The sequence below is a fragment of the Pecten maximus genome, chromosome 16 (assembly GCF_902652985.1).
Source record: "Pecten maximus chromosome 16, xPecMax1.1, whole genome shotgun sequence".
Lineage (NCBI taxonomy): Eukaryota > Metazoa > Mollusca > Bivalvia > Pectinida > Pectinidae > Pecten > Pecten maximus.
The window spans coordinates 21,008,116-21,033,130 of record NC_047030.1 but is presented as its reverse complement, the minus strand read 5'-3'; the positions used below and the strand labels follow the sequence as shown (position 1 = coordinate 21,033,130).

The window sequence follows — 25,015 nt, the reverse complement described above, 5'->3', positions numbered from 1 at the left end:
TTAGGAATGTAAATATATGTATGTAACACAATGTATATGTTATTGTTATAGAATAATCCAACAAAAATAACAATGTATATGTTATTGTTATAGAATAATCCAACAAAAATAACAATGCAATCAGACTTTACTGCTTGTGTCAGACAGGGTGCTCCTTTTCAACCCTTGTTTTTTTAATACAATTTACTTCACGACCTTTCTTTGTATGCAAAAATCTTTTGTTATCCAGTAATTTTTGATGATTTTTTTTTTGTTGTGTATTAAGATTAATAAGCAAACATGTTTTTTAAAAGCAAAATTTGATAGTACTCCAACGATTATTACATTTTATCTACTTAACAAATAAAAGAAAATTTCAAGAAGGTAAACATAATAACATAACATCACATGTGACTATCAATGCAATATGAAATTTATCAAGTACTTTTGTACGAGAAATATATTGAATTTAAAAGGGAGGGTACACATTTTTTACAGAATCATGTTAGGTGGCGCTGCGTATACAGCATTTGCCAATTTTCGTTTTAGCGTCTAAAATGACATGTATTTGGTAAAAGTCTATCATAATATCATGCATCAAATAAGATTCGGCCGTAGGCCGCCATGCACCACCTCCTTTGAAATAAAGTGATGAAATAAACTTGTATACCTATATCAAAAGGTCAGAGGCAACAAATGTCTTTCAAACATTCAAAGGTGTGTGTCAAGGTGATGCAATTGGTCCCTTACTTTTGAACTATTTAGGAGACAGGTTCTTTTATAATAAAACAATTATAAGGTAAAATGATGAAGTCTGTCACTGAATAAGTTGGGGGGTGAGTAAGTTTGGGGAACTGTACTTTGTGAACATTGAACAGCTGCTTTGGTCGGTATCAGAACTGCCGGAGCTGTGAAATAAAGCAATGACAAAAATGTATGATTGTATCTCTTATGGCATGTTTACTGGTATAATGAAAGAAAATCAAACAAAGAATATATAGAATAAATCATGTCTTGTTCTGCACGATCACGACCCTGAAGTATGTTCGTATAGGGTCGTTCATTCACTGTCACTCTCAGACACTCAACCATTATGGCATCATCCACACAGGTGCAATAACTTGATGAGCAATAGGATGTGCTATACCAGACTGATAAATATTTTGTTCTTATGTGTATTAAGGCACAAAAGCGAAAGATTCCAAAAATATCATAAAGTTTCGTAAAAATTGAGTCAATCTGGTAATTGTCAAATCATATTCTTCTACATCTTACGCTAACCACGACATCTACATTGGTGTTTAGCGGAAATGTAAAGATGAACAACAGTATATTATTCATTTGTCCCATTTACGTACATGCTCAACACTTTATACTTTATTTATCCTTTGATAGTAACACCCATACTTCTTTCGTGTGTGTGGCGTCGTTCCATTTGCTCAGCCCCTTGTTTACTCCTCTGTCATACTTTATCCTGGTACTTTTTGGAAAGTTTCAATGCTATTATATATTTTTGTTCATATTTTGTCCAAGGTTTATAGAGTCTGATTTTTTGTTTCGCTATTGTTTTCGTTATTTGTTGCTTTTATTTAATATTATACGTATATGGCGGCAGTCGATGACTAAGCCTTCAGCAAATTTGTTTTGTTGTAATAGTCTTTGTCTTGCAGTTGAGACGTAAGAATGATCGTACAAGGCGACCTTAAATGACCTTAGCAATGGATAGGACATTAAACAATACCAAACCAAGCCACTGTAATCTTCTATGTTCTTTGTTTACTTTGATAGCGATTTGTTAAACAATATGGCCGAGTTGAAGACTATTACACAAACAGTCAACCCACCAGACAAAGACGAAGTGATTCAGTCAAAGGAAGCTGCTATCACTGGAAAAGAAAAGTTAACGAAAGACGAGGAGACGACATTTAGCAAGGCGATAAGGACAATGGTGCTTGTTTTTGTGTGGATTTCAATGGTATGCATCATAAGTTTATGTACTATGTAGTTCTTTTTAACGAAACGAGAAACATTGAGAGAAATAATAAATTACATTGTGAAATGTACCGTTTAAAGAAAATACAATAATAAATAGCTCATGCCGAACTATTTTTACAGTTCTGCCCATTGTGTTATAGGGGACATACATGGAAATCAATGGTCCAACATTGAAAGACTTGATTCTTAGAACCGGAAGTAGCTACGAGGATGTGACAGGGGCTGTTTCCGGTCGTAGTGTCGGTAAATTTGTCGGTGTAGTAATTGGTGGATTGATCACGGACAGGTTTGGACGTTATTGCGACCTCTTCATTGCTGTATCACTTACCTTGGCCGCAGTTTCGGTGGCTGTTGTTCCCTGGATCAACAACACTGATGCCTTATGGGTATTCTACCTCCTCCTTGGTATTACAATCGGGGTCATTGATATTGGTAAGATTATTTTGTGATGTGTGAATAGAGATAATTAACAAGTATTCCCCGTAGTGTTTGACATCATTTCTCCCTATGAATATAAACAACAATATTCTCGTCTATCCGGACCTGCGCTAAGGCTAGAAATAAATCCATGGAAAAAGAAAATGTTTCCTGTCCCTTTTAGAAGCATGTATGAATTGTTGATTTCCCTATATATACTTAAGTAAGGTTAACCCCCTCCCCAGGGGCAAACGTGAGACCCCAGGGTCATGAAATTTACTATTTTGGTAAGGCAACTTAAGACCCTTCCATCTTTGTAGAGTATTTGATTCTTGAGAAGATTTATGAAAATTCAGTCAATTTTACCCTTCTTAGCCCCGCCCATCATCCCCTGGCGGTCAGTCAGGGCTAACATGTGCATACCATCAAACTGTCATTCCATGCTGATAATGTTAACCAAGCAAGAATGAATTCCAATACAAATCCAGCAAATAAAAGTCAAAAATTTGATTTCCTTATATAAACTAACGTAAAGTTTATCCCCTACCTAGGGGCAAACGTGACACCCCCGGGTCATGAACCTCACAATTTTGGTAAAGCAACTTAAGACCCTTCCATCTATGAAGAGTGTTTGATTTCACCATATCTGAGAGTAAAGAAGATTTTTTAGTCAATTTGACTCTTTTTGGCTCCGCCCCTCAGGCCCCGGGCGACATCGTGCGTTCACCGCACATCGTATAATTACGTGCGATCTCAGAACTTTTGCCTCGTACTTTTAGGGAAACCTTTTTTTTAAAGCACTCGAAAAAATATTTTCAATATTCTAAAACAAGCAATATGCTGATAATACACATATTGATAGATATTTATCTGCTTTGTCATTTCAGCTGGACAGCGAATAGTGTTGGTTAGTTGGAAGGAAAAGTCGGCCTCACCAATGCACATTATCCACCTCGGTTATGGCGTGGGCGGTTTCATCGCTCCCCTTTTAGCTAATCCCTACCTTGCTGTTACGGAAACGGTTGGCCCAAATAAAACCAACTCATCCATTTTAAACATCTCTGTGATATCCACAACCTCAGTCCCATCAACAACAACAATTGATGTTATATCCTCATCACGGATAGAATATGCATATTTTTTCGCCGCTGGTATAGCAGCATTGATAGCCAGCGTCCTATACCTGTATCAGTGTAAAACATCTCAACGTTTAAATCGCGATAAAGAGGAGACTGTCGACCGGAAACTCGCGAAAGTCAGAAAATGGCGGGACATGATAAACCCTGCCTCCTGTGCTGACGGCAACTTCTGTTTTGGTTCTCTGATTCTGGTAACATTGTTTCTGAAATACTTTGTGTACACTGCCTGTGACCGAATGTACTCCACCTTCATCAGGTCATACTCCATCGACCAACTGGACTTCAGTAGTGACGACGCTAGCTACCTTAACACTTTGTACTGGATATTTTACGCTGTTGGTAGATTTGTGGGGTTCATTTCCACTCGATGGATCAGTGTCAAGATTCTTCTAGTTATAGAATCCGTCTGTCTGGTATGTGTCTGTGTTGGTTTGTACACAGTCGGTACGTATTCCCAAACAGCACTGTGGGTCTTAACGGGGATGGCGGGGTTCTTCATTGGTCCTATCTTTCCCTCAGGAATTGCATGGGGTCACCTTCATATTGAACTTACTGGGCTGGCCATTACTTGGGTCTTACTTGGGAGCTCTTTCGGTGGTCTTGCTTTTCTGAGATTCGGCGGGTATGCTTATGATCACCTGGGCGACAAGGCGTTCGTATATATGCTTCTGATTTTATCAATAGTGGTTCTGTGTGTCGATGTAGTACTGACCATCCTCAGTCTGACGAAGAAATGTATTACCGGGAAGTCGTATAGCGTAGACCCTCATAACAAGAAACACACTGTGTGAAATGGACCTCTGGTGTTGGTATGTTGTCGCTTTGGTAGTACTCAAACCGCGCCAAAGCGAGATTTAAGGGGCATCTAAACAGCAAATCCAGCCAAAACAGTTGATATTTTACAAGGCTATACATCCCTACTAGGGTGCAATTTAATAGAAGTAACTTGATGAAATTTTGATATGTATCATGTCAAACTTTGGGCCTTGCTGTTGACATTCAATTTGTTCAGTAGTTCGTAAATTTCAACAAAACATGGGAAAAATGCATGTTTCAGGGGGACATAATTAACTCATTCGTATCTCATTTATTGTGCAAAACAGTCATGTCGTTTTGCTCACAAGGGTCTAAAGCACAAACTAGGAGCATTGGTTTGACTAGATTGGACTTTATGATATGTATTAACACTGATTTTATTTAGACCTTGAAATGCAAATGGTGGTTGTGAATAAGATCAGACAATTATGGCATGTAAGAAGGTATTTCAAACGCCAAAAATGCTCATATTAGATACTATAGAGAACTCTAGACATGGCAGGAAGACTGTTTTTAGGAAAAAATGTTCATCCGTTGAGTTTGGGGTAAAAGACAGATATTTCTGAAAAAGGCCCAAAACTCACCAGTTTGACAATTTGTCTTAAAATGGTCATTCTTACTATAATCAGATGTCTTAAATGTATGATATAGGAGCATTTTTAATGGCTGAAATGCCTCCCTTTATGCCATATTTGTGTAATATCATCCACAGCCGCCATTTGCATTTCAAGGTAAAAACTAAATATGTGTTTATACCTATATAAAGTCAAATCCGGTCAAACAAATGCTCCTACCCTGTGCTATAGACACCTGTGAGCATAACAGCTGGACTATTTTTCAGGTTTGGTTATTTTTGTGGCTTAGAATTATTCCATGCTACAACTTACCACAAAGTAACTCTATAGAAGAAATTGTTAGCATCTACATCAAATTAGTTGTGATTTTAAGACACTACATGTCCAAACAAACATTTTGGTATATTACATGACTATTTTTGTGCAAAGTTTAAGCTATTTATTCGTGTTTGAAATTCAACATTATTCTGCTATATAGATGACCCTTAAGAGATAAAATGTCTTGTCGTGTTTTTCAACCGCGACCAGTCGCCAACTATACAACACGGTGACCTTAATCAGTTACCATAGTGTCCGAGTTACAGAACACACAGCTTCGACTTTGATGTATAAAACATGTCGCCATTCTATCCTGTCATTCTGTCGTATGATCTTAGGTATTTAGTCCAGCTGACCGGCTGACCAAGCCTCGGTCACATCAACACAAGAACGCGATTGGAGTTAAAGGGAGGCAACTCTCCTTAAATCAATGTTTTTTATCTATGAAAATTAATTTGGAGTGATATTCTACAAGCTCATAAACCATCACTACGTTTTAATTGAAGACAAGTTATTTTATCAAGTGTTAGTGTAATGGCAACCACGGGTCTTGCTCTTAGCATGTAATTTGTTAAGCTACTTTGTTAATTTCGGCAAAACATGCTTAACAATGCAAGTTTCAGGGGAACAGCACACTACGCTGCAATTATCCAGACAATAACATTGGTATCCAACGACGAGTAAGTCATGTGGATCACCTGTATTGGACAAAATAACCATGCCGTTATGCTCACAGGTGTCTATAGCAGGTAGTAGGGTACTTGTTTGACGGGGTTGGACTTTATAAAAAAATAAACATGCTAACAAATTACGTGTTAACAGCAAGACGCATGGTTAGCCGTTATATATACTAACAACTCATCAAGTTACTTCTGTTCCATTGCACCAGAGCCGTGATTTATACATTGTAAAATTGAACTGGTATTTAATGAATCTAAGATGAAGTCGGTGTCTGTAAAACTCCGCGTATAGTATAACATGTACTTACAATGCCAACAATTTACGCGACTTCTTCAGTGGTAGAGGTAAGGGTGAGAACGATATGTACACGATTATGTTATTTTATAAGTTGGCAATTATAGTAGGGGCGCGATACCTCCGTCCGTCAGAGGCACGGCTACGTAACTTGAGGTGGAGACTTACCCGTGTCGGGTTGTATTTCTCGAGAAGCTGAGAAGCCGATCGGTCTGTACTGTGTTTGGTTGTGTCCTAGGGCATAACACTTCACCCTTATCTCTCTCTGGATGGTATGCGACGTGCGCCCCCCCCCCCCCCCCCCCCCCCCCCCCCCCCCCCCCCCCCCCCCCCCCCCCCCCCCCCCTTCCCCTTTTTTTTTTTTTTTTTTTGTTGTTGTTGTTGTTGTTCAGGGAGGGTGAGGTAGTCACCTACACCCAGCAAACAGTATTTATGACATACATTTACATGTATATCCCATTAAAACGTGCGTTGCAAACGTTATGTTTTCACTGTAAATTAAGATTTAGGACCATAATATTCAGTAATATTACACAAACCGTACATTATTAAATACATTTGTGACCTTCTATGAAATAATCATGATCGGGAAGATGTTTTCCGTGACCATCACAAATGAATCAAAAGTGAAGCTGAACAGTACCAAGAAAGATAACTCCTGCAGTGATATTTTTTCATCTTTAAATAAGAAATGATGAAAGATGAAATAGTTTGAACAAAGTTCGATATCTCACGATTTTTTGTTAAGATTTCTGCGATTTTAAAAGGTGTAGAAGATGGAAAAGAACGAACTATAGGAAGTGATTGACAAAGAAAATATTACCGAATAATGAATCAATTATCTTAGTTTGTTAGACTCCCTGACTATATATTGGACTGTGTGTATTACGGAAAGGCTGTGAAATTATGTTAGAAATTAGGAAAGGCTGTGAAATTATGTTAGAAATTAGGAATGGCTGTGAAATTATGTTATAAATAAGGAATGGCTGTGAAATTATGTTAGAAATAAGGAATGGTTGTGAAATTATGTTAGAAATAAGGAATGGCTGTGAAATTATGTTATAAATTAGGAATGGTTGTGAAATTATGTTATAAATAAGGAATGGCTGTGAAATTATGTTAGAAATAAGGAATGGTTGTGAAATTATGTTATAAATAAGGAATGGCTGTGAAATTATGTTAGAAATAAGGAATGGTTGTGAAATTATGTTATAAATAAGGAATGGTTGTGAAATTAATTGGTGAAAAGGGAATGGCTGTGAAATTATGTTATCAATAAGGAATGGCTGTGAAATTATGTTAGAAATAAGGAATGGTTGTGAAATTATATTAGAAATAAGGAATGGCTGTGAAATTATGTTAGAAATAAGGAATGGTTGTGAAATTATGTTAGAAATAAGGAATGGCTGTGAAATTATATTAGAAATAAGGAATGTTTGTGAAATTTTGCTAGAAATAAGGAATGGCTGTGAAATTTTTATATTAGAAATAAGGAATGTTTGTGAAATCAATTGTTGAAATAAGGAATGAATGTGAAATTATATTAGAAATAAGAAATGTTTGTGAAATCAATTGGTGAAATAAGGAATGGCTGTGAAAATATATCAGAAATAAGGAATGGTTGTGAAATTATGTGAGAAATAAGGAATGGTTGTGAAATTATATTAGAAATAAGTAATAGCTGTGAAAATATAATGGAAATAAGGAATGTTTGTGTAGTTATGTTGTGAAATCAGGAAATAATGAATTTGTTTTTAAATTTCTCTTATGAATTAATCAAAACATTGTATTTAAGGCGGAAACTTATTTGTTTAAGCAGAATATATGTATGATACATTCATTGTATGTCCATTGTTGTGTAAATTTGAATGCAATTAAACACTGTCTTAAAAGCGTGTTGTGTCACATGATATCGAATTTTTACATAACTCATCATAATTTTTGATAAATTGATATTTGTATTAGCACTTAAAAAGTGCATATACAATAGAGAAAAAATAAGAAAAATGCAGTTGTAACCTTCCTATATCTGTAGAGGATACATAACATCACGATTAACACGTCTCGGTGTATTCGCCTTTGGTCCATCATACCTTTGACTGTACCTATCATCAAATCTATTCTATAAAGTGTACCCAGATCTTGCATATTATTTTACACGTAGGTACAATTGTATTTACTGATTTATTGTCAAAAAAAAATATTATCTATTTTTATAGAAGAAAAAAAAAGATGAAACAACACAGACATATAAAAACACGTTTATTGATCTCCTTATGACGACATAACAGAGATTTGTGCACTCAGGCAGATTGGAAGTATATTTATTATTACGAGAAAAGAGGGGAAATTGAGTAGGAGGGGCAAGTATGTAGAAAAGGGAAAGAGTCGGGTAAATATCTAACTTCGAAGCGCTGTAGTGACCTAGAAGGGAGGTAACTCTGACGGCCCTGTCGTTTTCCTTGATAGTACTGCATTCACATATAGACCCGTATTATTTAACTATTTCATCAATTTCTTTTAATTCATATAATTTTAAAGAAAGTGATAATTTGCTACCTTCGTTGAGCGACTTCGCACATCAAAACTGATATATAACAATTGACTTTTGCAATATATAATACGTGCAGATTAAAACTTTCAAAATTTCAACCATCGTGACGTCATAACGGGTTACGAAGCAGTTTCAGTTCTTGTCTCAATTTATGAAGTTGCGTGCAATGGCTGGAATTAGTCGGTTATCCACTTGTTCCATAGTTCAATTCAATTCAATTCAATTCATTTATTATCTTAAACATTACGGTTTATTAGTGCAAATATATAGAGCATATGCATGACAGTAATTACATAAATGTATATTTAGACCTGTTTAGAATCAGCTGGGACAAATTTGGGATCTCTTCCGCAAGTTCAATCCTTCTATCCTTCACAGGTCTGTGTTACATCCGAAATTTGATTAGGCGTTAAACGGAACAAGATCTCCAATTAAATACGGAGCAGGGGATAACACCTACATACTTACCACCTACAGGCAGACACGCCTGCTAATTGGCATCGTCAATGGAGCGTGAACGTGTGGCAGGTGGTCCAGATTTCACCCTTAAACTGTCAACTTTAGCCTACGTGATAAGGACGGGACACTGCTGAGCCCGACCACGATGATTATACAGATCGTGTACTTATATACAGAGAGGTGTAACAATTTAACATCCGATGTGCAATACAAATGTTAAGCTAAGCGCTCTATAAGCTAACCATACTTAACCAACACTGTATCATTAATATTCAAATTTACCATACTATCCTACTTGATGATTTATCCAGGAATAAAGCACTCTATACGATAAATACATTGTGAAGATTTTTTCCACTTTATAATATGACATGTGTTACAGCCTGTTGATTGTATGATAAGCCGTCAGACAACAGGCCTAAATTAACACATTTATCATACACTTTACTAGTGTGTACAGCGAGCGTGACGTCAGGGAAAGTCTTATTATTATAACCTCAAATTTAAGAGCAAGGGGCGTGTATCTTCAAGGTCAAAGGTCACTGCAGCGATGTACCATGAATACGGGACGAGAGTCTACTTTAAAACACCGCATGTACGGAACGGAGGCCTCGTATGGGCAGGTCAATGTTTAGGAGAAAATCGGCTGAATTTGCCAAACAATGACCATCAGTTTCATATAAAGTGATTTTTGAAGTGATCTGTTTCGAGGGATTGCCCGTAAAAATCGTCAATACAGCAATAGCTACACGGTTTTCAATATAAAAAGTTCTGTCGTCGAAAATTTGGAATATTTTAAACTCCTGTTCCATGTTAATTCGGCAAGATGCCACATTGGAATAATGAAAATGGTATGACGAGGGATAGCAAGCTGGAACTAACGTCAGTAGAACTAAGGTAAGTCTGAACTAACGTCAGCAGAATTAAGGTAAGTCTGAACTAACGTCAGAAGAGCTAAGGTAAGCCTGAACTAACGTCAGTAGAACTAAGGTAAGTCTGAACTAACGTCAGTAGAACTAAGGTAAGCCTGAACTAACGTCAGTAGAACTAAGGTATGTCTGAACTAACGTCAGTAGAATTAAGGTAAGTCTGAACTAACGTCAGTAGAACTAAGGTAAGTCTGAACTAACGTCAGTAGAACTAAGGTAAGCCTGAACTAACGTCAGGAGAATTAAGGTAAGCCTGAACTAACGTCAGTAGAACTAAGGTAAGTCTGAACTAACGTCAGGAGAATTAAGGTAAGCCTGAACTAACGTCAGTAGAACTAAGGTGAGTCTGAACTAACGTCAGTAGAATTAAGGTAAGTCTGAACTAACGTCAGGAGAATTAAGGTAAGCCTGAACTAACGTCAGTAGAACTAAGGTAAGCCTGAACTAACGTCAGTAGAACTAAGGTAAGTCTGAACTAACGTCAGGAGAATTAAGGTAAGTCTGAACTAACGTCAGTAGAACTAAGGTAAGCCTGAACTAACGTCAGTAGAACTAAGGTAAGTCTGAACTAACGTCAGGAGAATTGAGGTAAGTAAGTCTGAACTAACGTCAGTAGAATTAAGGTAAGCCTGAACTAACGTCAGTAGAATAAAGGTAAGTCTGAACTAACCTCAGTAGAACTAAGGTATGTTTGAACTAACGTCAGTAGAACTAAGGTAAGCCTGAACTAACGTCAGTGGATACGTCAGTAAAGCTATGGTATAATGGAACTAACGTCAAAGTGCATTGATTTTAATCAACACTCGTAGATTATTGTTCTTTGATAAAGTTTTGCGTCGAAAAGCAGTAAGAGTTTGTACTTGTTATACCGGCGCTTCAAATGCCTATATCGTACAATTATACATCTACGTGTATATAAAAAAACCCAGAAAGATGGACAGTTGCCCCTCAAACAATTACAATGTATTTTCGGGGAAAATGGACAGTTTATTTTTGTAACTTGGAATCCGCTATGTCTGTGTTATAAATATTTCATTAATATGTCCCTCGTTAACTATAGTCATATATGTACTCATTAACACTGCTTAATTAGGCCATTGTCACGTGCATAGGTTTCCTCCTGATCTCGTCATTGCTCTGTTTAACTAGACGACCCAGTGTTCGTGTACACAAGAACTTATCCTAGTCTGACCATCGGTTCGATAGGAAGCGTGAATTAATTTGACGGGGTATTCGATGGCTAAGAGAGAAACTGGTTTGATGCTTCTCATTCGTTAACGTACATGGACGTATACACGTCTCGCCATCCCCATGAATGAGTGCCAAGTTCATGCGGGTTCGAATTATTCTCACCACGGAATATGGGTATTGTGCCAAGTCCCTGTGAAATACATTTGTACCACGTCCCTGTGCGATATATTTGTACCAAGTCCCTGTGAGCTATATTTGTACCGGGTCCTTGTGAGATATATTTGTACCGGGTCCCTGTGAGATATATTTGTACCAAGTCCCTGTGAGATATATTTGTACCAAGTCCCTGTGAGATATATTTGTACCAAGTCCCTGTGAGCTATATTTGTACCAAGTCCCTGTGAGATATATTTGTACCGGGTCCTTGTGAGATATATTTGTACCGGGTCCCTGTGAGATATATTTGTACCAAGTCCCTGTGAGATATATTTGTACCAAGTCCCTGTGAGCTATATTTGTACCAAGTCCCTGTGAGATATATTTGTACCGGGTCTCTGTGAGCTATATTTGTACCGGGTCCTTGTGAGATATATTTGTACCGGGTTCCTGTGAGATATATTTGTACCAAGTCCCTGTGAGCTATATTTGTACCAAGTCCCTGTGAGATATATTTGTACCGGGTCTCTGTGAGCTATATTTGTACCGGGTCCCTGTGCGATATATTTGTACCAAATCCCTGTGAGCTATATTTGTACCGGGTACCTGTGAGATATATTTGTACCAAGTCCCTGTGCGATATATTTGTACCGGGTCCCTGTGAGATATATTTGTACCGGGTCCCTGTGAGATATATTTGTACCAAGTTCCTGTGAGATATATTTGTACCGGGTCCCTGTGAGATATATTTGTACCGGGTCCCTGTGAGATATATTTGTACCGGGTCCTTGTGAGATATATTTGTACCGGGTCCATGTGAGATATATTTGTACCAAGTCCCTGTGAGATATATTTGTACCAAGTCCCTGTGAGATATATTTGTACCAAGTCCATGTGAGATATATTTGTACCAAGTCCCTGTGCGATATATTTGTACCGGGTCCCTGTGAGATATATTTGTACCAAGTCCCTGTGAGATATATTTGTACCAAGTCCCTGTGAGCTATATTTGTACCGGGTCCCTGTGAGATATATTTGTACCGAGTCCCTGTGCGATATATTTGTACCGGGTCCCTGTGAGCTATATTTGTACCAAGTCCCTGTGCGATATATTTGTACCGGGTCCCTGTGAGATATATTTGTACCAAGTCCCTGTGAGATATATTTGTACCAAGTCCCTGTGAGATATATTTGTACCGGGTCCCTGTGAGATATATTTGTACCGAATCCCTGTGCGATATATTTGTACCGGGTTCCTGTGAGCTATATTTGTACCGGGTCCCTGTGAGATATATTTGTACCGGGACCCTGTGAGATATATTTGTACCAAGTCCATGTGAGATATATTTGTACCGAGTCCCTGTCAGATATATTTGTACCAAGTCCCTGTGAGATATATTTGTACCAAGTCCCTGTGAGATATGTTTGTACCAAGTCCCTGTGAGATATATTTGTACCGGGTCCCTGTGCGATATATTTGTACCAAGTCCCTGTGAGATATATTTGTACCGGGTCCCTGTGCGATATGTTTGTTCCGGGTCCCTGTGAAATATATTTGTACCAAGTCCCTGTGAGATATATTTGTACCGGGTCCCTGTGAGCTATATTTGTACCGGGTCCCTGTGAGATATATTTGTACCAAGTCCCTGTGCGATATATTTGTACCAAGTCCCTGTGAGATATATTTGTACCGGGTCCCTGTGCGATATATTTGTACCGGGTCCCTGTGAGATATATTTGTACCGGGTCCCTGTGAGATATATTTGTACCGGGTCCCTGTGCGATATATTTGTACCAAGTCCCTGTGCGATATATTTGTACCAAGTCCCTGTGAGATATATTTGTACCAAGTCCCTGTGCGATATATTTGTACCGGGTCCCTGTGAGATATATTTGTACCGGGTCCCTGTGAGATATATTTGTACCGGGTCCCTGTGAGATATATTTGTACCAAGTCCCTGTGAGCTATATTTGTACCAGGTCCATGTGAGATATATTTGTACCAAGTCCCTGTGAGATATGTTTGTACCGGGTCCCTGTGAGATATATTTGTACCAAGTCCCTGTGAGCTATATTTGTACCGGGTCCCTGTGAGAAATATTTGTGCAAAATGCACATGGGCTATATGTGTGCCAGGTCCATGTGGGCTATAATTGTGCCAAGTCAATTTGGGCGATATATATGCCAAGGACCTGTGGGCTATATTTGTCCCATGGCTTATAACAATAACAACAATAGGTTTGGAATAAGCGCCAAGGCCCTGTGGGCTATAATTGGCTATCATAACTATAAGAATTAGTAAGTCAACGTGGGTTCTAACTGTATCGATAATAGGTTTGGAATTTATACCACGAAGTCCCTGTGGACTTTAACAATAAGGACCTTGGGGGTTGGGAACATGTACCAGGTCCCTGCGGGTTCTAATGATATTCACACACAATCTGTCAAGTAATGGAAGCATGTGAATTATGTGACGTACATAGCGATGTCACTTAATTCACGGGGCCTTCTAATGAAGCCATGTGATTGAGATTAAGAGGCGGATGAGGTTTTCGTGTCAAGCTGGCCTACAAAGGTGTTGACCATACGTACCTTGATAAATGTCTTAGACAGTGTAATTCGTTACTATTACAGTGTTTTCACACTCTATAGTAACACATATGACGAGAGAAGACAATTTTGTGACTTGTGCTCTCACCGGGCCTCGAACTCAAGATCTACAATTATAATAGCCTATCCAGAAATATCCGCAGCTTATACCACTGAACCAAGTTCTTAAAAACAACGTTTCAATGGCGCAGTAATGTTCGGTTCGATACCCTAACATCATCATACTGACAAATCGTTTATTACATTATATAGATACCTGGGTATAATATATACAATCACATGGATGCGAATTGTACACATATTACATATAAAAATGTATTCAACACATACATATTGAGGTTTTAATTATCTTGAGTCCTTGTTTATGTTCCTACTTCTGAGCTTCTGGCGAGGCAGGGCGAGACTAAACATTTATAAAAGTCCCAAAAGAATGTTAGATTGGATTTTCTAAACAATTAAGAAATCCCTTTTTGCAAAATTTTATCAAACTGACTAAAATATAATATTTTGACTGTTTGCGTCGTACCTTGTAGACGTCACAGTGGAAGTGATTGAGTTGAAGTAACAAGAACCTAGGACCAAACACGTCTGTATCATGTGTTATTATAATACGACATATAAAATGTATCTTTACGCCGATAACGGGTAAATTATGTGGTAATTATAATCATAATCACTAAATCATTAATTTTTAATCAATAAATATAATCACGTGCTAATACCGTCCTTGCATTGTACTGTTTTAAGGTCGTCGAACTGCAAACAAAACGCTGAAAATATATCAAGTTACTGAGATGAATAGAAGGTACTGGGTCGTTAAATTTCCGTCTTTTCTCTTTACGAAGGTGAGACGGATTAATCAGCGTAACTGGTAGATCTCGTGTAGATAGTAGATAGAGTGAAACTGGAGACAGTCGGTATCAACCTGATTAGATAGATAAATATTCACAGACATGTGTTCTCTGACTTATGTTACAATATCAACATTTCGTGTAAAGACTGCAAAAACCGTCTTATGATTTCTGATGAATTCATTCAAAATAAATACACAAGTGTTGAGTCTACCCGTCGTATGCTATAACCTGTCATAAACCGTGCTAATTTTAGTCTACCATCGCCTGCTATCCACAGTCATAGACCGTGCTAATATTAGTCTACCATCGCCTGCTATCCCTGGTCATTGACAGTGCTAATATTAGTCTACCCTCGTCTGCTATCCCTGGTCATTGACCGTGCTAATATTAGTCTACCATCGCCTGCTATCCCTGGTTATTGACCGTGCTAATATTAGTCTACCCTCGCCTGCTATCACTGGTCATTGACCGTGCTAATATTAGTCTACCATCGCCTGCTATCCCTGGTCATTGACCGTGCTAATATTAGCCTACCCTCGCCTGCTATCACTGGTCATTGACCGTGCTAATATTAGTCTACCATCGCCTGCTATCCCTGATCATTGACCGTGCTAATATTAGTCTACCCTCGCCTGCTATCAATGGTCATTGACCGTGCTAATATTAGCCTACCCTCGCCTGCTATCCCTGGTCATTGACCGTGCTAATATTAGTCTACCATCGCGTGCTATCCCTGGTCATTGACCGTGCTAATATTAGTCTACCAGCGCCTGTTATCCACGGTTTTAAACCGTGCTTATATTAGTCTACTATCGCTTGCTATCCTTGGTTATTGACCATTGCTATAAACGTTTTTCCGTAACCGAACAAAGCGGCCGAGGGGCGGGGTTCATCGAAGTCAGATTTGTCTATAATTCTACAATATTTAACACTATTTAACACTGACATGCCAAAATCAAAAACTCTTCACTTTAAAAGGTGTCTACTAGATATGTGATTTGGTAATAACAATTTGCAAAATATTTGTGTTGTATATATAGCAAGAACTCGGGCGACCTTTTAGGCAAAGAGACGTCATGTTTTACATTAAGGAGAAAAATTCAAGTACGTGATGACCATTACAAATAATTCTGTACCCCGTTACATCAGGTACGGAATAAATTACATGTATATACAGCTTATCACGGGACCCTGTACGGCGCACCCTTACGGAAGGCCGTGTATGGCAAGACAACATTTGTTGAATATTGTCAATCTCATTTAGCAAGATCGGGTGATATGACAGTCTTTACGGGCGCGTAGAACCGCGACCTTTTAAGACGCAATTTTTGTATTGCTTCGGAATGGATTTCATATTACATTAGTCAAATAGATTAAACGTATTACTTTTAAGGTTCCGTCTGATTCAAAGGCAAATAAAACGTTTTTAAGAAACAAAATTAGCATTGATGTGTTATCCAACACGTCAAATTTTCTTTTTTTAGCAAAATACCAATACCTACAAAATATACAAAAACACAGTTTCATAAATTTTAGAATGTCATAGAGACTTCTTTTTTGGTAAACAACAAACAGCTTTTACAGAAACAACTCTCCAAGTAAAGTCTCATATTAATATATATATATAACACTGTATGTTAGGCATCAGATAGCCTTTATTCTTTTATTCCGGATATAGTGTGTATGGTAGCATATATCCTGATCTTTTGACATTAATTCTGGATATAATTTTTAAGGTAGCATATGCCCTTAATTCATTTAACTGCTGATATAATGTGTATGGTAGCATACATCCTTAACTCTTGACATTAATTCTGGATATAATTTCTAAGGTAGCATATAGCCTTAATTCATTTAACTGCTGATATAATGTGTATGGTAGCATACACCCTAAACTCTTGACATTAATTCTGGATATAATTTTTAAGGTAGCATATAGCCTTAATTCATTTAACTGCTGATATAATGTGTATGGTAGCATACACCCTAAACTCGTGACATTAATTTCGGAAATAATTTATATACATGTAAGGTACATTTTTTGTACCATATAGCCTTAACTCAAAACAAATTACATGTACCTTGTGTACATTGGTGTTTAATATCTGTAATACTAACTATAAGTATATTCTTGGATCAGGAGATATGAAAATTATTGCAGACGCTTGGAACCGCGACCTTTTAAGACGTAATCTTTATATAACTTCAGAATAATTGCCATATTACGTAAGTAAAATTAATTCAACTTATCATTGTTAATGTTCTGACTTCCAGTAAGTCAAATGAAGGGAAAGAAAACGTAAATATTTAACAACAAAATTAGCATTGATGTATTATCCAACACATCAAATTTTCATGGGTTTTTTTTGTATAAGGAAGATTAATGATAGGATGATATGCAAATGTTTTTGATCAATCACAACTGATAACAAATCCTAGGGAATCACCATAACGCCATTACCTACAATATATACCAAAAAAAAACACAGTTTCGTAACTTTTAGAAGGTCATTGAGACTTCTTACTTGGTAAACAACAAACAGCTTTTACATAAACAACTATCCAACGAAAAGCTGATATTTAAAATGAAGCTGAAGACAATATTGTGGAAATACTTTTAGTATGGAAGCTCTATAGTCATAATACACAATGTACACTTGAGAGTGAAGTGATTTAAAATATGTAAACATCAAGTTACAAACACCACTGGAATACATTTGTATTATGTACATGGAATATTGAACCTTTATTAATTCCAAGGTCAAGGTCATATATAATGTACACCAAAGATCCCCATCTCTCTCCGTGACTTATTCCACAGTTTCCACTTCCATGTCCTAAACCTTTCTCAATAGGCGGATGGGTTCGGTATAATGAACTATAATTATTTGGCCATGCATAAGTTGTGAAGGTGACCAAAAACATTGACGTCCAAATGTCGTGATTTGATTTCCAGTGTTCTCTGCCTCTTTTGTCTTAAGTGTATTTAAAGATATGTAATGTGTACATCGATTATGAACCTTAATTTGTAGTATATTGTGATGTAGCAACATTAATCTTACTGTTAATACAATTGTACCTAGATATGTCTTTCTTCCTTCCATTCTTCTCTGCTTTTTTTATAATCATTATAAGTATATCGTGTCGCTATCACAATATTTATAATATATATTTGTGAAGAGGGCTTTTGTAAACATGGACTAATGTCACGTCTTTGGTGTCCTTCATGCCCCCCCAGACTGTAAATCTATCTAAATAGTTTATATCTTGGCTTTGTCATCCGAATCTAAATTTACTGAAGCGCGTAACAACGTTCATATCCGCGTGATGGTTTTCAATTTCAATTTCTTTATTGACCGTAGGCCTTGTGGCCCATAAGTACATAATACATGAAAATGACAATGAAACAGCAATGAAATACATTGTGGAGAACGGGTTACATATGTAAAGATCGAATCTTATTTGCTTCGAATATGAATTTACCCAGGTTACATAATTCTTTGGTATTAGTGACACTTAATAACTGTATTAATTTAAACATTGATGGCTTTTGCCAGTAGTACTTTTTAATTAAACGAATTCTTAAGTTGTGGTACATATTACACATTAATAAAAAATGAAATTCATCTTCAACTTCAGTAGTTGAATTACAGACTAAACAAAATCTCCTATTTCTTTCAATATTTTTATAACGACCCGATTCAATTGCTAAAGAATGTGCAGACAAACGAAATTAGTCGGTTCATTCTGTGATGTATAGAAATAAATTGGACAAAAACGTCATGGAAAAATAAACAAAAAAAATCGCTAGCTGTGTTGTTTAGTTCGAAGATTGATTATAGAACGAAAAGTGCACAGAAAATAAAGGAAGTTAGTCCTGTATTTAGGAAAATCTTTAGGACTGACAAAAATAAGCGATACTCCGCTAGTTCACGGATATATTTTGGTAGATTTAAAGGTACATTTAAAATAACGTTGTATTTTATAAATCTGTCATTGAAAATATATCATAAAATTCGAATCGGTCTCGGTAATTCAAAATTCTTACAAGGTAGATACATGTGCCAATGTGTTGTATAATCAAAACATTTTTTCTATAAGATACTATAAAAGAGGTGTTGTGTTGAGAGAATTTGTCCATATTTTCTCGAACACGGCCATTATATTGCGATCATTCTAACAAGAGGTATGTGTTTCGTATGTATGTTAATAGAAAACGATGGCGGTGACACTATTTGCCCTGAAATTAATCCATTTACACCGGTCAGTCAACGGTTAAGGACGTTAACACGAAACACTGCTCTGTCATAATGGCCTCTATGGGTAAAGAGTTCGCCAATAGAGGGCGCTATCACCACAATATCTACTGTGTACAAAGGGTACTTACAGTACACACAATAGGTTTGGTACGTTTGTCTGATAAACTGACTAACTAAGCCATCTTAAACACATTTCAACAAGAAACGGTGTATATTTTGTACATGGATCGCTTTGTACATACTTCAGGCTTCAGGCATTGAAAGTTCAGATAACCAAACTTAAAGATTCTCAGCACGGCCAATTTAACAAGCTTTCCGGCCAGCATGATTTTCAATTTACATATTAAACACGTAGACAGACCCCTTAGCCCCGAGATCAAGGTTTGAAAAAAAAAATTGCGTTTAAAGATTCAAGTTTCACGTTTCTCGAATATCCCATTGCTACACTACATGTATTTCATCTACATAAATAAATAACACATACGCACAGCTATAGGACTCACCCGTTGATTGCCTGATATTTTTAAGTTAGAAATGAATTCAAATCTCAAGCACGTACTTATATATGTATTAGATACGTATTAACACGATGCACGTGTCTTTACTTCATTCGTGCGATTGGTTGGACCGGGAAAATGCAGTATTCGTTCTGTGTCTTATTTTGGTACATGTTTCCCCGACTTGACGCGCCTAGTGCAAATACGTAGGCATGTACATTTGTATAAGGGGGTACATACATCTGTTAAATTTGAGAAAAAGACTTTTCATTTAAGGATTGATTGTCAATTTTGCTGCTTGCATGGACTGATGAAGGGAAGTGAACCTCGTGCAAATCAAGTGAACTGCGAAGCAGTTCATGTACCATTTGCGCGAGGTTCACTTCTCTTCATCAGTCCATGCAAGCAACAAAATTGACAATCAATCCTTATATTTACGTTAACCAAATTTAAAACTTCGCCACCAGATTGCAAAATTCGGTCGCAAGAGTGTGACGTAAGTGTGTCACTTTGTAACATTGTTATACTTATCGTACATGTGTGCACAGTAGTGGAACAGCAGACAGTCAACTATTCTCGTCGCCAAAGCAACACAAAATATAGTGCCATACACGTTTTGATTATTACGATGTTGATACACATAGATACGATATTTTCAAGGTAAGATATTCATTTATAACAAATATTTATGATATTGTATAATAAAAACTTAGCAATACCCATATAAATACGAATTTAAAGTGCAGTGTTGACAGTATAGTATGTGTGTGATTTGGTCACTCGAGACACAGGGACTCGGTTAAAAAAATGATGTGATGCAGTCTAATAGCCGGGATATTCAGAGCTCGAGAAAAAGTGTAACAATGTGGATTTTAGTCGCAGGTTAGCTGGTGATATACATGGTGTTCTTGAAATATTGGATTTCATTGTCGCACTGGCGTTTTGGGATGTAAATTCTGATAATAGTAAGTAAAGAAACATTGATTTGAAAATTGGCGGTATTCGACGGCCGGAAACTTGTGTCCTCCATATGTTTAGATTGAGTCAAATTACGACAATAATGTGTCCCTGTTCTCGATATAGCATACTTCTGCTACCAGTCTGTTTTGTGTTGTTAAATAGTTTTTAAATTGAGGTTTATTTTCTGTTACCACTGAAATGGTATTAAGCATGGCATTCGAAATACAGCTAATGTTAGACCTACTGCGCTACGTAGGTCATGAGCTCGGTGCTATCGAGAGTGTCAGTGTTCTGTCAGATCCTGTTTTCTAAACTGTCTGCATTATACTGGCATTTTTATTAGCACATAAAGCGGCTATTCCACTTGTGTTCATATACGTTTATAACAATGTTACACAATTCACAAAGTGAAAGTGCATTCAAGTCTGAGGCGGTACAGAACTCGATCGCCATTGTAAACTCAGTGAATGTATTCACACGCCGGCAAGAAAGTGATTCGTCTCTCAGAACAGAAGCACGCGACCCAAAATCTTCAACGGGAAATGAAGTGATCTGAGTTTACTATGTTCATTGAGGCGGAGCGAAGTGAAAATGTAAATATTTCTACTTGACAAATTATCGTGTTAGCACAAAGCTCACAATCCGACACCCAGAGAATATAGAAATTATTAAATATTTTCACAGGATATGCGGGCACACATCTCTAAACTAAATATATGCATGTAGTTGATTATTTCTTCGTATTGAATCATGCTGTTGATAGAACTTTATTTATCATATTGTTCACGTTTTGTTTCAGCTTTGAAAAGAAAGGATGGTTTGGGAGGCGTTCGATGATGGAGAAGGTTATGCTTTTTCTGCTGCTGTGTTTTTTGATCACAGTCATAGTTCTGGCTGTATTACTGGCAGTCAGGTCAACCCAGGAAGACAAGGAAGGTAAGTAATAATGCATGCTGGGATAGCGACAAGATATACGTGCATATTCCTGTTGTCACGTTGAAATTAAGTTTTCAAACCATTTCTTTCCAAATTATATTTTACCGCCGTTTTTCTTTATGAAAATAACAGGATCGGACTAAGGCCAGAGAAGGTTGACGTAAATGGGACGGTTACGTCATCGTAAAACGTAAACATGGTTTACTGAGCTTTGATTCGCTATTATGGTATTTTTTTAAGGAGACGGAATGTTGATCACTAACTTTGGAATATGCCATGCTAGGTCAAAAGGTTATATCAGTACATGTACGTCAATTATTTTAAACAGTATTTAAATCGCAAACAAACTTCATGTAATGTGAAATAAGCATACTCTCTTGTCTCCAGACAGTCTCTATCTCTCAATCCTGTTATTTCTATAATAATATATGTTAATAGTTTCGAACGCATGCGCACGAGTATACGAGTTGTTGTTATAAGGTACGTCTCGTTTGAACTGCTTGTGAAACAAGATCCCTTTTAACGGGGCCCTGTTGATTTACATTTCGATACCGACAGGTCAATCCCCAATGTAATCAATCGTTGCCTGACAATTTTTGTTGCGATCTTTGTAAATCCTACCAATGGCAGACATACTTTTGCTATATTGTCGACAGGGAAGCGGAGGGTCGAAAATATATCTGATGAATAGAAGAAAAAAAACCTTGTAGGCATTACACCTATATTTCTTTGTTTTCATGCCATTGTATAAACTTTTGTTTGTATATAGCAGCAAATCGAGCTCATAAGGACAAAAGTAAAGTTTTAAAGAAATAGACGGTGCTTTACTATGGACCGGTTCCTTTAAACATACAGCCGTAAAATAAACTGAAATCAACTCTACCATTACTACAGTTTGACCTTTAATGGTTAAGTTAACCTTATTTATGACTTTCGAGTAGTACATAAAGTGAAATCGATATTTCTAATTAACATATTCAAACAAAATTAAGAATCCTTCAACGAGATCATGTTCGGTTTGTTTACCCTTTAAGTGCACGTGGCGGGGACCTGTGTAATTAACTTGGATTGGAATTTTCCACTTGTCCGTTAAAAAGATTAGATCAATATTTCATTTATTTTAAAATACATTAATCGTCCACAAAATTAACGTACGGTTTCATAAGTACACCCTCACGTCTTCAGACTCCCTTCATTCAATGCAATTTGCGTAATTTGACAAAGGTGTGTAACGCATGCGCAAGGGTGTATACTGTATATTGTGTTATAATGCAGTATAGTCTTCTCATAATTGAGGTTAAATATTTGATCACACTTGTAATCTCGCTATTACTTCGCGTGTGTTGTGTTTACTTTCTAATGTATACCCAACAGAATTTATAGTTCAGGGGAACCGGAACTCTGTTACCGGTGACATATACCATAATGATTTTGTTTTTTTCACATAGAATTCAATAAAAAGAAAATTGAATGGTATTGAACATACAAACAGACAGATTCTTTATTTCCTCTGTACAGAGATTTCAAAACAATACATAAATACAATACATAATTTATTTGAATCAAATCATCGGAATGTTCACAAGTATGACAGAATATCGATATTTTCACGAGTGCGAAATATCCTCTATATAAATGTTAAAAACATTGATATGTGAGATGTTGTAACTTTTTATAATCCATTAGCTCCGGAGATACATAAGTTTTGTTATGTCAGAAACATTATAATATCTTAGATGGATTCGTGACTTCAGAAACATTATAATATCTTAGATGGATTCGTGACTTCAGAAACATAATAATATCTTAGATGGATTCGTGACTTCAGAAACATTATAATATCTTAGATGGATTCGTGACTTACGAAACATTATAATATCTTAGACGGATTCGTGATTTCAGAAACATTATAATATCTTAGACGGATTCGTGACTTCAGAAACATTTTAATATCTTAGACGGATTCGTGACTTCAGAAACATTATAATATCTTAGATGGTTCGTGACTTCAGAAACATTATAATATCTTAGACGGATTCGTGACTTCAGAAACATTATAATATCTTAGATGGATTCGTGACTTCAGAAACATTATAATATCTTAGATGGATTCGTGACTTACGAAACATTATAATATCTTAGATGGATTCGTGACTTACGAAACGTTATAATGTCGGAAGTATATTCAGGACTTACGAAACATTATAATATATGAGGTGGATTCGTGACTTTCGAAATATTATAATGTCGGAAGTATAGCCATGACTTACGAAACATTATAATGTCAGAAGTATATTCATGACTTACGAAACATTATAATACCTTCGATGGTTCGTGACTTTAGAACTTAGATATCGTAATATCTGAGGTGGAGTCATGACTTTCGAAACAGCATACCTCAGGTGGATGCTTGACTTCAGAAACAGTGTAGTATCTGAGATTAGTTTTGTGACTTTAGATTGATCTTGTGATTCGCCATAAATCAATAAAATATGTTAATGTAAATCTGCCGTGTAAATATCTAGAGAGTGGCGCGCCAGTAAAACTGACCAGTGATCATTACAGTGTAGACATGTGGAATTTGTAACTACTTGTAAAATAGGCTTATGCCATATTTGACTGGACTTCAGTTCATCAAAGTATTGTGAAATAGAAGAAGACCTATCACTTGTCTATTACCATACCACATTCATGACAGTGTTCTATATGTGCATGACATATGATCGCGTTATTATTGTCTGCAAACACAAGTTACTTTTTCTTTTCCTACATGTGTAAAATAACGAGATTTCTGTTTATTAAGAAACTCTTCTTCCATATTTCCCAATTTGTATCTTTATATAACTCTTCTATGTTTATGTAGAATATAACCTTAGGATCGCTCAATCTTTATTATTTAGTCAGGTAAACACTAACATAGAGTCCGGACGGTTATCATCAGTCCAGCGATGGTGGGAGTTATCAGGTAACCACTGCGCATGTCCTGGCTGCTCGCGTTCTACAATCTCATTAACATATGATGATTGACCCATGTCAACAATTATGTCACGGCTCAATGCTTATCGGCATTTCATTAATGAATTAGAATTCTAAACACGACTGGGTTTTACTGCGTACTCTTACTACAGAAATATCAACAAACCTTTAATTTTACGGATGTTTGATTATTTTCGCGGTTTTTCTCCTAAGAATATTATATACATTTGGCTGGACAATATCTATTACACATATGATAGGGATATCGCATAACCTTGTTTAGTAGATTATGTTCATGCTCATACAATATCATTTAAAACAATATTCATTAAGTAACGACAATTTGGTAATAAATCTGCTTCCGTCGTGTTGATGATTGTGTAATGATATCGCCGTGGTGATGATTGTGTAATGATTCCG

At 36.7% G+C, this 25,015-nt stretch overlaps 2 protein-coding genes across 3 annotated transcripts in view; both read left to right on the top strand.

The window, feature by feature from the left end:
* The first annotated feature begins 397 nt into the window (after positions 1-397).
* On the top strand, positions 398-4,407 carry LOC117344534 (sodium-dependent glucose transporter 1B-like). Its single transcript, XM_033907304.1, has 3 exons — positions 398-1,954; positions 2,115-2,406; positions 3,279-4,407. Exons 1-3 carry the CDS (start codon positions 1,745-1,747, stop codon positions 4,319-4,321), a joined length of 1,545 nt encoding a protein of 514 aa, XP_033763195.1. The 5' UTR covers positions 398-1,744; the 3' UTR covers positions 4,322-4,407.
* A 5,400-nt stretch (positions 4,408-9,807) lies between these two features.
* LOC117344892 (neprilysin-like) overlaps positions 9,808-25,015 on the top strand; it is a 54,528-nt gene continuing 39,320 nt past the window's right edge. Inside the window, exons 1-2 of one of the 2 annotated variants that reach the window (XM_033907763.1) lie at positions 9,808-10,124; positions 21,483-21,619. In XM_033907763.1, the coding sequence (XP_033763654.1) occupies positions 10,054-10,124; positions 21,483-21,619 (208 nt within the window). In that variant the 5' untranslated portion in view covers positions 9,808-10,053. Of the gene's footprint in view, positions 10,125-10,855; positions 10,873-21,482; positions 21,620-25,015 lie in introns of those variants that run through there. The other variant, XM_033907764.1, reaches the window with a different exon arrangement.

Bases quoted from the DNA above. Each gene is read 5' to 3' on its own strand.
- LOC117344534 (XM_033907304.1), top strand. From the start codon at position 1,745: ATGTTCTTTGTTTACTTTGATAGCGATTTGTTAAACAATATGGCCGAG. The intron at 1,955-2,114 runs GTATGCATCATA...ATTGTGTTATAG, and splicing joins TTTTTGTGTGGATTTCAATG to GGGACATACATGGAAATCAA. The intron at 2,407-3,278 runs GTAAGATTATTT...TTGTCATTTCAG, and splicing joins AATCGGGGTCATTGATATTG to CTGGACAGCGAATAGTGTTG.